The 12,354-nt window shown below is 42.1% G+C and overlaps 1 protein-coding gene across 1 annotated transcript in view; it reads left to right on the top strand.

Annotated features, from left to right (window-relative positions):
* The window catches only part of LOC149180138 (SET domain-containing protein), a 181,160-nt gene that overhangs the window by 123,824 nt on the left and 44,982 nt on the right, over positions 1–12,354 (top strand). The window contains 1 exon segment of the mRNA XM_089415920.1: positions 441–539. Within this exon segment, the coding sequence (XP_089272046.1) occupies positions 441–539 (99 nt within the window).

The following is a 12,354-nucleotide window of genomic DNA, read 5'->3' as shown; positions in this document are numbered from 1 at the left end:
AGGTTGAAATTAAAATAACGTTGTTTTGAACAATATACAAGCATATGTGTTTGCTGTGGGAATGCATAGTTTAGTCAGCTCATTTGGATTATTTATTCAACCATCTCTGCATTAATTGATCTTTATTTTCCAATCCATTTCACTCATTGAACTGTGTTTGTTTTACATATTTTATTCCAAATTTCATTACACATCATGTGAGATGTTGTTCTTAATTCTTGTGCATTTTACAGAAATTGTTTCTTTTCTATTTATATGCTTATGTTTCATTGGAGAAGTATCTTCCTAGCTTCTGCAGAAATATTGACTTCTTGATATAATTATGTTCCTCTTACCCATATCTGTGGTGTTGTATCTTGTTGATGACATATACTGTACCTGTAAGTTCTTTTAACACAAAATCCTACGCTGAGGTTTTCCTTGTTTGCCGTACATTGCAGAAGATAAGACAGGCAGAATTGTGGCTGAAGTATCGATTTATTTGTCACTGTGAGCGATGTAATGCATCCCCACAATCCTACATCGATCAGATTTTAGAGGTGAGCGATATCAAGTTTTGGTTGACCCTTTTCTGAAATCCTTGTGCATTACCTTCACAGATCTGTTTTAACAACCTTCAGCCTTTGGTGGGTGCACAAGGCTTTCTTGCATTATTAGCCTTTCTTTTATTTTCCTTTTCATTTAAAGGGTCACTTCATGTAGATTTTTGACTGCATACCAATTCACCAGTTCATATTTCTGCTAATATGTATAATAAAAAGATCAGTTAAATGTCAGTTAAGTTGAAACATAAGGTGCTCTTTAAGCTAACATTTTTCCAAGTGATCCTGCTGCAGTATTGATGCATGTACTCAACTAGTGTTAGGCGCTGGATAGTGAAAATTTATACGTGAAATATAGTAGTTAATTTTATATGCAATGAAATGATTGACATGAAGTGAATCTGTAATGACCTTGTCATGTCCCTTCTCAAACACATTTGTAACAGGGTGCTGCTACACAATTTTGCACAATTTTGGCTTAAGGAAGAGAACCCATCATTTTCGACTTAGGTACTTAGGAGGCAATTCGACTTAATTTGGTTGCTGGTGGAATGTGGGGACCACCCACATGGGAATTCAAATAGCTTGGAGGGAAAGTCGAATAGGTGGATGGAGGGGCCCACATGAGGCAAGGGAGGCCCAAGGAGTTATAAGGAGGGAGCAACTCTCATTTTTGGATTCATTCATACATCTTGCAAACAAAATCACTTGACTGTTCACTCTGCTGTTTAAGTGAGTCAACTAGATGTTTAGTCACGAATCTCTCAAGCAGGAGATTCAACCTCTACTTCAGGGGACCATCTGTGCCCGCCCTAGAGAGGCCTACAAAGATTTCAGGAGTTCCGGGGTAGTGACATAGCACCATCAACTAGCGCAGAGCAGGGAGTGTGTATTTCTGGGCCGCCGAAGAATACGCAGAGGGAGATAGAGGCTAGCAGAGATCAGATTGCTAGTCGGAGAGTTAGAGAGATGAGATAGCAGCAATAACCAACATTCTTGCTGAGTTTTACAACCAGCAGAGCCAACATTCCAGCAGTTCGAATTGCTGGGCTAGGGGACAACGCAAAGGCCACTCAACAGTTTTCCGTGGAGCTTAGGAGCAGGTGTCTTAGGCCAAGAGCTCACCCGAGAAGTTAGGGATTGGATAGCAAGGGCCAACCCAACACTCTGGGGGCATTTTCGGGAGGATTTACAGGCAATTTCCAGCAGGCTGAGTTTTGCCATTGCAGTTGAGGTTGAGCTCCAAGGGGGTCAAATTTCATAATTTTACACTAGCCAAAATCTTTTTTGGGTTTTCACAAGAATCCCAAATATAAAGTTTCATAATTTTCTGAGCACCGGAGGTGGGGTTTTAAGTCGTATCTTTGCAGCAGATAGTGTAGAATTGCTGGGGATTGAATAGTGCCTTTGGGAGTCGATTTTGGGAAGTCCAAATTGGGCCAAACCATTTATGGGTTTTGGCCAAGGAGTTTGTCGCTGAAGTTTCATCATTTTCTGAGCATATGAGGAGGAGTTTCTTGCAGTCCTTTGTTAGGCAGTAATGAAGTTTTCTGGGCAGCGCAGAGCATTAGAGGAGCAGTCATTTCCAGCATTTGAGATCATTGTATTATCACCTAGGTTCTGTCACGCTTGACATTGAGGCAACCCCAGGTGCATTCCTCCATACTATTGTACTTGGTCCATTGATTAATAAAATGGCTCAACTGGTTCTTAATTCCAGAGTTTTTATTAGCATTGGCTAATTGTTTAAAATTTTTGTGCTGTAAATCGTTTTTGCTTTGCATATCATTATTTATTTAAGTTTGGAACATTACAGTGGTATCAGAGCATGATCTTAGCCCAACAGTGGGAAATTAGCCAAAAGATCATGGAAGCTTTGGGTACGAGTGCACAGTGATGGGTAAAGCCGGAGACAAATCCATTCTCAAGGGAAATCCAGTATGTAGAAATTCTGGGGTAGAATTCATTAGGATGATGAGAGGTTGGCCTAGTTGAGGAGGGTGACAAACCAAACCCATCCTTACCCTTACAAAAAAGATGTTAGAGGTGAGCAAGTCGTGGGGGTACATCCATCTACATCGTGTGGGAAAGTCAATCAGATCAGGGCACCAGATCTCCTGAAAAGGAGTAGACAGGACAAAGACGGTTAGAGGGTGAGACCAGGGGGCGCTTTTGCTGGTGGAGACCTGGCTTTAAATATCAGGAGCCTGAGGAGGAGGTTGAGCATGATGCTGAGAGCCCACAAGATGGTGGGGAGCACATCGATATACCCGGTGTGGCGTAGGAGTCACCTTTATTAGAGACCTCTTTGATAGCCCCAGTTGACACCTTAGTGGAGAGGATAGAGTTTACTTGCATAGAGCCATTTGTTGAGGGGGTGCCATCCCTGGATGAGATGCCAACAATTGTTGAGGTATCTAGAACCGTGATTGAGTTTACAGGTGATAGATGCCCACGACAGTTCCATCAGTTTCAGGCCGACCTTCTAGCATTAAAAAGGAAGGTTGCGTTAGTGCGAGAGGCGATTCTGCAGCAGAACAAGGAGCTGGAGGGCATGAGAGTGGTTTGTGCCGAGTCCACGGCCAAATTGACTCACGTTGGGGAGCAGTTGGATTCCCTATTGGTGCAGCTAGAGTGCACGTTGGAGCGTAAGAGCAACCCTCTTCGGGCATACATAGACGGGGCTGGCAACACTGTTATGTTACCTTGGCCCATTGGATAAAGGGAGACATAGCTACCTAGTCAGATTGTATCTATTGACCAGGATAGCGAGATGAGACGACTTGAGTTGCACAGGGTGCAACACCCGCATGCTGGGGTTGTTCTATGTGTGGGAGTTCGTGCATTCGATCCCTCCCTTCGGGTTGGGTGGCGAGAGATTCTGAGTTGGCACCTGGTGGAGTGGGCTATGGAGATGGTAGTGGACCTAGGTGGAGCTCTGGAGGAGTTTCCAGACACTAGGGATGCTGGAAGCCCCGACCGGCATTGGGAGCCAGGAGGGACTATCTATCATTTCCCATGTATGTTATTTGCCTACAACCAGGATGGTGCATTTGAGCGTGCACATTTGCTAGGGGAGTCTCGATCAGCACCAGTGGCCGACCAGTTTATGGACAAACACTTTTGGTTTTCTTGGTATGGCATTTGTACACTAGATCACTGGGTGATCAACATACTCTGGCAGGAGTTTGTCGGAGAAGGTTGCATTGGTAGGCCACCAGATGTTGCCTTGCATGGAGTTGGGGACTCTTCACTTTTGTGTGGAGCACAAGGGACATAGAGTAGCGGAGCAGTGGTGGCATCACTGCTGACACATAGGGAGAGCCACTTCTCGGATCCCTCAGGGGGGATTTGGAGGGAAGATCCATTCATCGGCGGGGATAATGATGCGATGGTGGAGGTGATGATACTGATTGGGTGTGGCTTGACACATAGAGACATGTGTGGGAGCATCTAGCGTTGAGTAGTGGTCTACAGGTGGGCATGGAGATGCATGGTGGTGTGTTGTAGTGTATTGGATTGCGCTGCGGAGTGGGAGAGCCTCACATCGCAGTGAGTACATGCAGGGAGTGACAGGTGCAATGACACAGGTAGGAAGCAGGACAGTACAGGAGGGCATAGCTGTAGCCGAGGATACCCAACAGTGTATAGGGGTAGGCCGCGGTGTACAGTGGCATGTCCAGGAGTATTGGGATGATCGGTGGTATGTAGAGGTGTATGGTGATGCACAATGAGGTCTTGGAGTGTTGCCTCAAGGGACACCCATGGACGAAGATACCGGACATACCTTTGGGTGTAGTTCACCCAGGATCGATGGGGACACAAATGAGCGATACTTGATGGTATTCGCGAGGACTCACACTCCTGACCCTCTTCTACGTCACTTACAGGAACGGGCGATCTGGTTGTTGTCCTTTGACACTCTGGGCATGAGTAGCAGGGGATAGGGAGCTCACCCAAGATATTTGGATGACACTTGGTGTGATAGAGGGGAGACTTCTCAGTCGGGGCATCGAGTCGGTGTGCGAGTCAATAGCCACAGGTCGAGAGATGAGGTGATCACCGATAGGGATGGCATATCATTCATCATTGATCCTATGCCTGGGGAGCTGGTCACAGGGGAGACATGTTTCACTCTTTCCACCAGGCATGTCTGGACCATGCATGAGAAGAGGATACTGTGTACGACTGAGATAGTTGTCCAGTATGTATCCGGGTTCCCGACATTGTATCAACACATTCTCCAGGGGGCGGGAAGCCGAACCAGTGGCGATGGTTGGCAGGAGCAGGATGGATCAACATATACTGAATCAATTGCACGTATCAGATACCCATCTATTGGTTGCATTCAGGGGTAGCTATTTGGCACATGTTGTTTCCAGTGGTCATTAGTACTACACAGTGGCAGGCATTAGACAGTTTAACATGCCTCATATTAGTTCATGATGTATGGAGCCTATATATGGGTGGCATGCAGGGACTAGAGATGAGGGCCAAAGGGATTCCATCGGTTGTCAAGGCTATGTCGCAGCAAGTCTGCCTATGGGATGTAGGGATTCAGTTGATCGATAGATCACTCGTGATGAGCGGATTCGTGGCAGGGAGTGATATAGTTCGCCCTGGGATGACACATGGGGGTTCACAGAGGGTTTCATCATATGGGGAGGCAAACATTCTTTATTGCTGCACAAGTTTAGAGTTGGATTTGGATGGGTAGGCCTTGGTGCCATGGAGATGACCAGGTAGGATGTGTCTCGCCTCTTTCAGTATTCCACCATCGAGTTCCAGGAGAGGAGGATACTGTCTGCGCACGATGGGGAGTATGACATAGTCAGAGTAGCGCAGCGTCAACAAGGTGGCACCACTCTGGGACTAGCAGGGAACTGGGACGTCACATCTCTTCACAACTCAATAACCTTTAGGGATGTGTCTGCTACTGCAGGGGGAGATCATACAGATCTTCCATTGGGCTTTAGTGAGTCACTGATGGAGCAAGGGACTTCTAGTACTTGCACTAGGTAGGATAGTGAGTGGAGCGAGGGGAGCTTCATGTTGCGCAAGATGGCCTGGGATCCTAGTATTGAAGGATTCTTTCATATCAGGACAGTGCTGAGGTCAAGGACGATTCAATGGCACATCGGGACCCTTGGCACATGTTGTAGTGATAGTGGGGAGCAACAGTTAGAGAGGATGCTCGTTCAAGCGTTGCTTGAGGACAAACGACTTTTGGAGCGTTGGAAGAACTTGTCGAATGAGGATGCCACCTGGGAGGGTGAGCACATATTGGAGCACCCAACTTTGAGGTTGCTTGAGGGCAAGCAATATTTGGGAGGGGAGGACTGTCATGTCCCTTCTCAAATACATTTGTCACAGGGTGCTGCTACACAATTTTGCACATTTTTGACTGAGGAAGAGAACCCATCATTTTCGACTTAGAGACTTAGGAGGCAATTCGACTTAATTTGGTTGTTAGTGGAATGTCAGGGCCACCCACATGGGAATTCAAATTGGCCCATTCGAATAGCTTGGATGGAAAGTCGAATAGGTGGATGGAGGGGCCCACATGAGGCAAGGGAGGCCCAAGGAGTTATAAGGAGGGAGCAACTCTCATTTTGGGATTGTTTCATACATCTATAAACAAAATCACTTGACTATTCACTCTGCTGTTTAGTTGAGTCAACCGACTGTTTAGCCACGAATCCCTCAAGCGGGAGATTCAACCTCTACTTCGGGGGACCATCTGTGCCCGCCCTAGAGAGGCAATTCTACAAGTATTTCAGGAGTTTCGAGGCAGTGACATAGCACCACCAACCAGCGCAGAGTAGGGAGTGCGTATTTCTGAGCCACTAGAGAATATGCAGAGGGAGCTAGAGGCCAACAGAGATTAGATTGTTTGCCGGAGAGTTAGAGAGTTGAGATAGTAGCAATAGACCAGCATTCTTGCTGAGTTTTACAGCCAGCAGAGCCAACATTCCAACAGTTTGAATTGCTGCGCTAGGGGACAACACAAAGGCCACTCAACAGTTTTCCATGGTGCTTAGGAGCAAGTGTCTTAGGCCAAGAGCTCACCCGAGAAGTCAGGGATTGGATAGCAAGGGCCAACCCAACACTTTGGGGGCATTTCTGGGAGGATTTACAGGTAGTTTCCAATAGGCTGAGTTTTGTTGTTACAGCTGAGGTTGGGCTCCAAGGGGGTCGAATTTAAAAATTCTAAACAAGCCAAAATCCTTTTTGGGTTTTGCTGGGTTTTTGACAAGGATCCTAAATATAAAGTTTCATAATTTTCTGAGCACCGGAGGTGGGGTTTTAAGCCGTATCTTTGCAGCAGACAATGTAGAATTGTTGGGAATTGAATAGTGCCTTTGGGGGTTGATTTTGGGAAGTTGAAATCGGGCCAAACCATTTATGGGTTTTTGTGGGTTTTGGCCAAGGAGTTTGTGGCTGAAGTTTCATAATTTTCTGAGCATAGGAGGAGGAGTTTCTTGCAATCTCTTTTTAGGCAACAGTGAAGTTTTCTGGGTAGCGCAGAGCATTAGAGGAGCAATCATTTCTAGCATTTGAGATCATTGTATTATCACCTGGGTTTTGTCATGCTTGACATTGAGGTAAGCCCAGGTGCATTCCACCATACTATTGTACTTGCTCCATTGATTATTAAAATGGCTCAGCTGGTTCTTAATTCCAGAGTTTTTATGAGCATTCGCTAATTGTTTAAATTTTTTATGCTGTAAATCGTTTTTGCTTTGCATATCACTATTTATTTAAGTTTGAAACATTAGAGACCTTCTTTTTAACTTTACAATATTTAAATAAACTACTGGCCAAGATGTATATCGTGGTCTATTAAAAGTTGACTGGTTGTTGCATTATGATTCTTGTTACATCAAACTCCTTCCTATGCTAGATGCCAGTTTTTGTTTCCACACATGTTTACGAAGGTAAAAGAACACCAAAGACACAAATGCATTTATAAAACCTAAAATAACGATTTACCAGATTTATGGCTTGTGGTTTTCAGAGCACATATGCAAGTGAAAACACAAGACGAGCAAACTTCGCTCATTTTGATAATATCATTGCTTAATTTTACACATTTATAATACAAAATATTATAAATCATCATCATCATCATCATCAATACAAAATATTAAAACTGATTGTGGAAGACAATGATAGACCTTTATCCCAAAATTTTCTAACCCAATTCTTTTACTCTTCCTTACAATATCTCAAATAGCTTTTGCTTTACTCAAACACACATATTACAAAAAGTGAACACACAAAGAATCCAAGGATACAAGACAGAAGTTGAAAGAGAGAAGTACTTATTGGATATCACATGAAGAGAGCAACCATCTCTTTATAGCAAAGAAATAACATCAAATCCTAGATGCATAAACCCTAAAATGACTTAAATGTGCTTTAAATCATTAATACAACACTAAGATTAGATTATACTAAGTCATAATGTGACTATTATTATGGATAAAGATTATATCTATATGATCATTATAAACTTTAACATCCACCCTTGATGGCCATTCCAAAAAATATAATAAATTTGATTCTAAATTTTACAAATTTATCTAGGCCAAGACTCTTGGTGAAGATGTCTACAGTTTGGTCTTGATTTAGGCATTATTTCAGCTCATTTACTCCATTTTATACAAGTTTTTGAATGAAATGACAATGAACGTTGACATGTTTTGTGCACTCATGAAAGACAGGATTTTTTGGCAAGCTTGTGAACTCTCCTTGGCTATCACAGAAAAGTAAAGTTCATTTTGATCATCATCAACTTGCAGATATGAAAGTACTATTCTAAGCCAAACTGCTTCACATGGCCCTTTTGCTGCTGCTCTGTATTTTGCTTCTGTAGAGGACAGTGAAATGACATGGTGTTTCTCATTGATCTGAGAAACAGTTCTATGCCCACACTGAACACATAACCTATTTTAGACTTAATGTCACCCATAGATCCCGCACAGTGCAACTCTAAATAACCACACAATTGAATCTCCTCACTCTAACCAGTGTTTTTAAAACCGACCAGTCCTAACCGGTAACCGGTCAAACCAGTCGGTCAACAAGGCCACCGGTTGGAACTGGCTGAAAAACCCGATCAGGAAGGTGCTTTGGCCGATTTTTGACTACAAACTGGTCAGTTCCGTCCTAAATCGACTGGTTACTATATAATGTTTATGTGAATGTCAAGGTCAAATTGTCAGATAAAGGGGAGAGAGGGTCAAGGTCAAATGTGAAGCTCTCTTACCATCCATGGTCAAAGGAAAGAATCTCACTATGGAAATCTAACTAAAGGAACTAGATTCAACCTAGAGGATATCTCTCTATCTAGAAGAGTTGACCCTCTACCAAAAGCCAGTGAAAGGTGGCCACCTATTGGTTATGTGTAAGTTGTCTCCAGATCACATACAACCACCCCTTCTAGGCCTCATTGCCAAGGGTTGTCCTTACCCCTAATGTTTGACAAATTTGAGCATCGAAATGGCATTGCACTCTATCCACCTCTTTGTGCCTCTATGCATTGGGAGCATCGAGAAGAAAGATGTAATCCTCTAAGTAGTGCCCAAAAGAAGTGTCGGGACAAAGGATATGAGATCTAAATCTAAGTGCCTCTCCCAAATATAACACCGGGCAACTGTTGAGCTAGCAACAACTCCCCCAAGTTGTGCCTTTGGTACAAAAGGATAAGAAAAACTTGTATACCCTTCCTAAATTTTTTTAAGCTTCAAGATCTACAGCTAGTAGAGGTTGTGACTCAAATGAAACAAGATTGAGTTGGAATCAACGTCCATTGCCACTTAAAGTCCACCTACATCTTGAAACAACTACATTTTACCTACAAGCTCCTTGTTTCACATTAGATCTTTAGTTTGTGTTGTTTAAAGCCTTTTTGGCATTGAGCTTATGACTTGTGAAATTTGTGGAGTGTTGCTAAGCCTTAATTTTCCATCTACACTTCCCTATTTAATCTCCACCTCAAGTCTTTTGTTGAAGTTTTCAAGCTTTGACACACCTCCTTGAAAGTTACTCTAATTGTGACACTTTTCATGTCACTTAAACTTAGAACTTGCTAGTCCCAACAACATTCACTAATTTTTGGCAACCTTCCATCTTTGTAATATGGCATGCATCATCGAAGCTTTTAACTCTTTAATACTTATGACAAGGTGAAAATCTCCTAGACTTTGAACCTTTTAAGCCAGTGTCATTTGATCAACTGCCTCTATCTTTTGATTTTTTGTATCAACCTATGGCAGAAAGTTTGCAAGTTTTGAAGTTGAAAGTTACCACAACATGTTGCACAATGATGTACCTTTGGGTATCAATAAAGGTGCAATAAGACCATAAGAGCCACAAAGCAAAAGAAACAAGTTTGGAACTTTCAATAATGTACATCAGATCACATGCAAATGAAAGATTGAAAACTCCAATCCTTATGATAGGGAGCAAAAAGGAAAAGAATTTGCAAATGTTGCATTTTGCAAGCTACTTAAACTTTCAAAAAATCTCAACCTCACAAGAAAGTAAAACTTCAATATAAAGTAAATTGCAACAAGGAAAAGGGCTTATCATGATAAGTTGTAAATGAAAGCGACATGTTGCAAACATCATAACGACTGAAAGATTCAACTCACGCAACAAGACACATAAGAATGACTGAAAGGTTCAACTCACACAACAACACACATAAGACAGATCAATAGTGATGCGCCACATCACAAGTTGCAGATCACGCTGAGGCATCCTCAGACATTGAACCAGATGATGTCTATGTAGATCCTGATGATGATCCTGTGTCTAGTAGTGGTGATGAACTTGATGATTGATCATGTGTACACTGTGGACTTGTAGTAGGCTAATGGACTCATAGCTTGCAGCATTGTTTTTGGACTTTATAGGCCATTTAGAGCCTCATTGCTTATGTATTTGACTATTTTGTTGATGATATGTATTGCACTTGGTGCCATTTTGATATATTCACCTTTACATGGTATATAAATGAGCAAACTTTGCATATTTTGTCTCTATTGGCTTGGAATCATGGTTTTAAATCTTAAAAATAGTTTTGTTTCATTAAAAATTAATTATTTAATGTATTTTTCTAAAACTGGTTCGTTTAGACCTAACCAGTCCCGATTCGACCAGTTCCGGTTGGTAAACCGGTTCATTAGGTGGACCGGTCCGGTCACCGTTTCCGGTTTTAAGAACATTGACTCTAACCATATAGAATGGCAAAGCCTAATGTTCCCTTTACATAGTGTAGCACCCTCTTTGTTGTTGTCCAGTGTTCTGTATTTGAAACTGTCATAAATCAGAAGATATAGCTGACTGCATAACTTAAATCAAGCTTAGTGGCTGTAAGACAGATCTAGCTACCCATTAGTTTCCCGTAGATTGATTCATTAACTACTTTTGAATCAGTCTTGGCTGGAAGCTTCAGACCTTTCACTTTATGTGTAGATGCAGTTTTGCAATCTCCCATCATGAACATGTCTAACAAACTTTTGGCATATTTTGTTTTTGAAACAAAATAGGTTTATTTGTTTGCCAAACTTCTATGAATAAGTAGTAATAATGGAGGGATAAATCTGTCAAGTCAAAAGTTGAACATAAATCTAATTTTACCTTGTAATTGCTGGCGTTGCTCCCTGTAATGGTGGCATCATCTACTTAAATCACCAAAATCACTACTTCACCATCCATGCTTTTGACATATAGGTTGGGATCCAAAAGACTTCTTTTGAAACCCTGTTCACCCAAATAGTTATCAATTTTTTTATGTACCAAAACCTTGGGAGCCTAATTCACTCCATAGAGAGCTTTCTTCCATCTGTAAACCAGATGTTCATTCCTTGGATCCTGAATTCCCTGTGGTTGGTACATGTAGACTTCTTCCTCTAGATCTTCATTGTGGAATGAACTCTTCATATCCATTTGGCACAATTGCTAGTCAAACTGTGGACAACTCAAAAGAGAAAACAATTAATATACATACCAATATAAAAGTTATTCTTGATGTGTACCTTTGGTAAGGGAGTGTCTTGTGTTCTTTTTTTCTTGTTGTCTTGTGACTGCAGATATGAGAACACAGAAAAAACGCAAGAAACAACAAAGAAAATCCCTTTTAGGGCCACCCAAAAGGGTATATACTCTCTAGATTGAAAATCTAATGGTGGGGGAAGCTATGACAGCAATGATAGATCAATTTGACCCTTCCTAAGCTTCAAATCTGCAATGAATCTGTGTTTCTAGCACAAGGATGCTTGGAAGCGGGAGCAGGGAGTGACAATTTTTAGAAGCTTCTGGGTTGGGAGTGATTTTGGGAGTGTATATATATATATATATATTGATGCATATATGTCAACAAAATCATTTAGAATGATGAACTAGTTATAAATGGCATAAAAACAGGGATTAAACCATACAACATCAATCATATAGTAGTTATGTCTTCATCAACCACAAATCCACAAGTTACAACATCTTGATTCTCATCATGTTGGGTGTGGAGCCTGACTATCTTCCTTATTTAGAGATGTTGTTTTGGTCGTGTTTGGATCCTAGTCCTTGACGGGGGGTGTGGGGGGGCTTGTCCCCCCACTATTATTGCAAGGGGGTCTAGGGGGGGTGGCAACAACCTTTGAGCCCCCCTGAAAGGAAAATTTTGAGAAAATTTCCTTGTAAAATATTGTAACTCTGTAGTCAATCTCGACCGTTCATTAGGCGGAAGATCTAACGGTAGAAGTTATGTTAATTTAGGGTTTTTTGCCCTAGAAGGCAACCCTCC

This window comes from Pinus tabuliformis, chromosome 3_2, assembly GCF_031772625.1.
Source record: "Pinus tabuliformis cultivar Carrire ecotype Pingquan chromosome 3_2, CPIR1, whole genome shotgun sequence".
In the NCBI taxonomy this organism is placed as follows: Eukaryota; Viridiplantae; Streptophyta; class Pinopsida; order Pinales; family Pinaceae; genus Pinus; species Pinus tabuliformis.
Note: the sequence above shows the minus strand (reverse complement) of the source record. Positions and strands in the feature narration are given on the sequence as shown.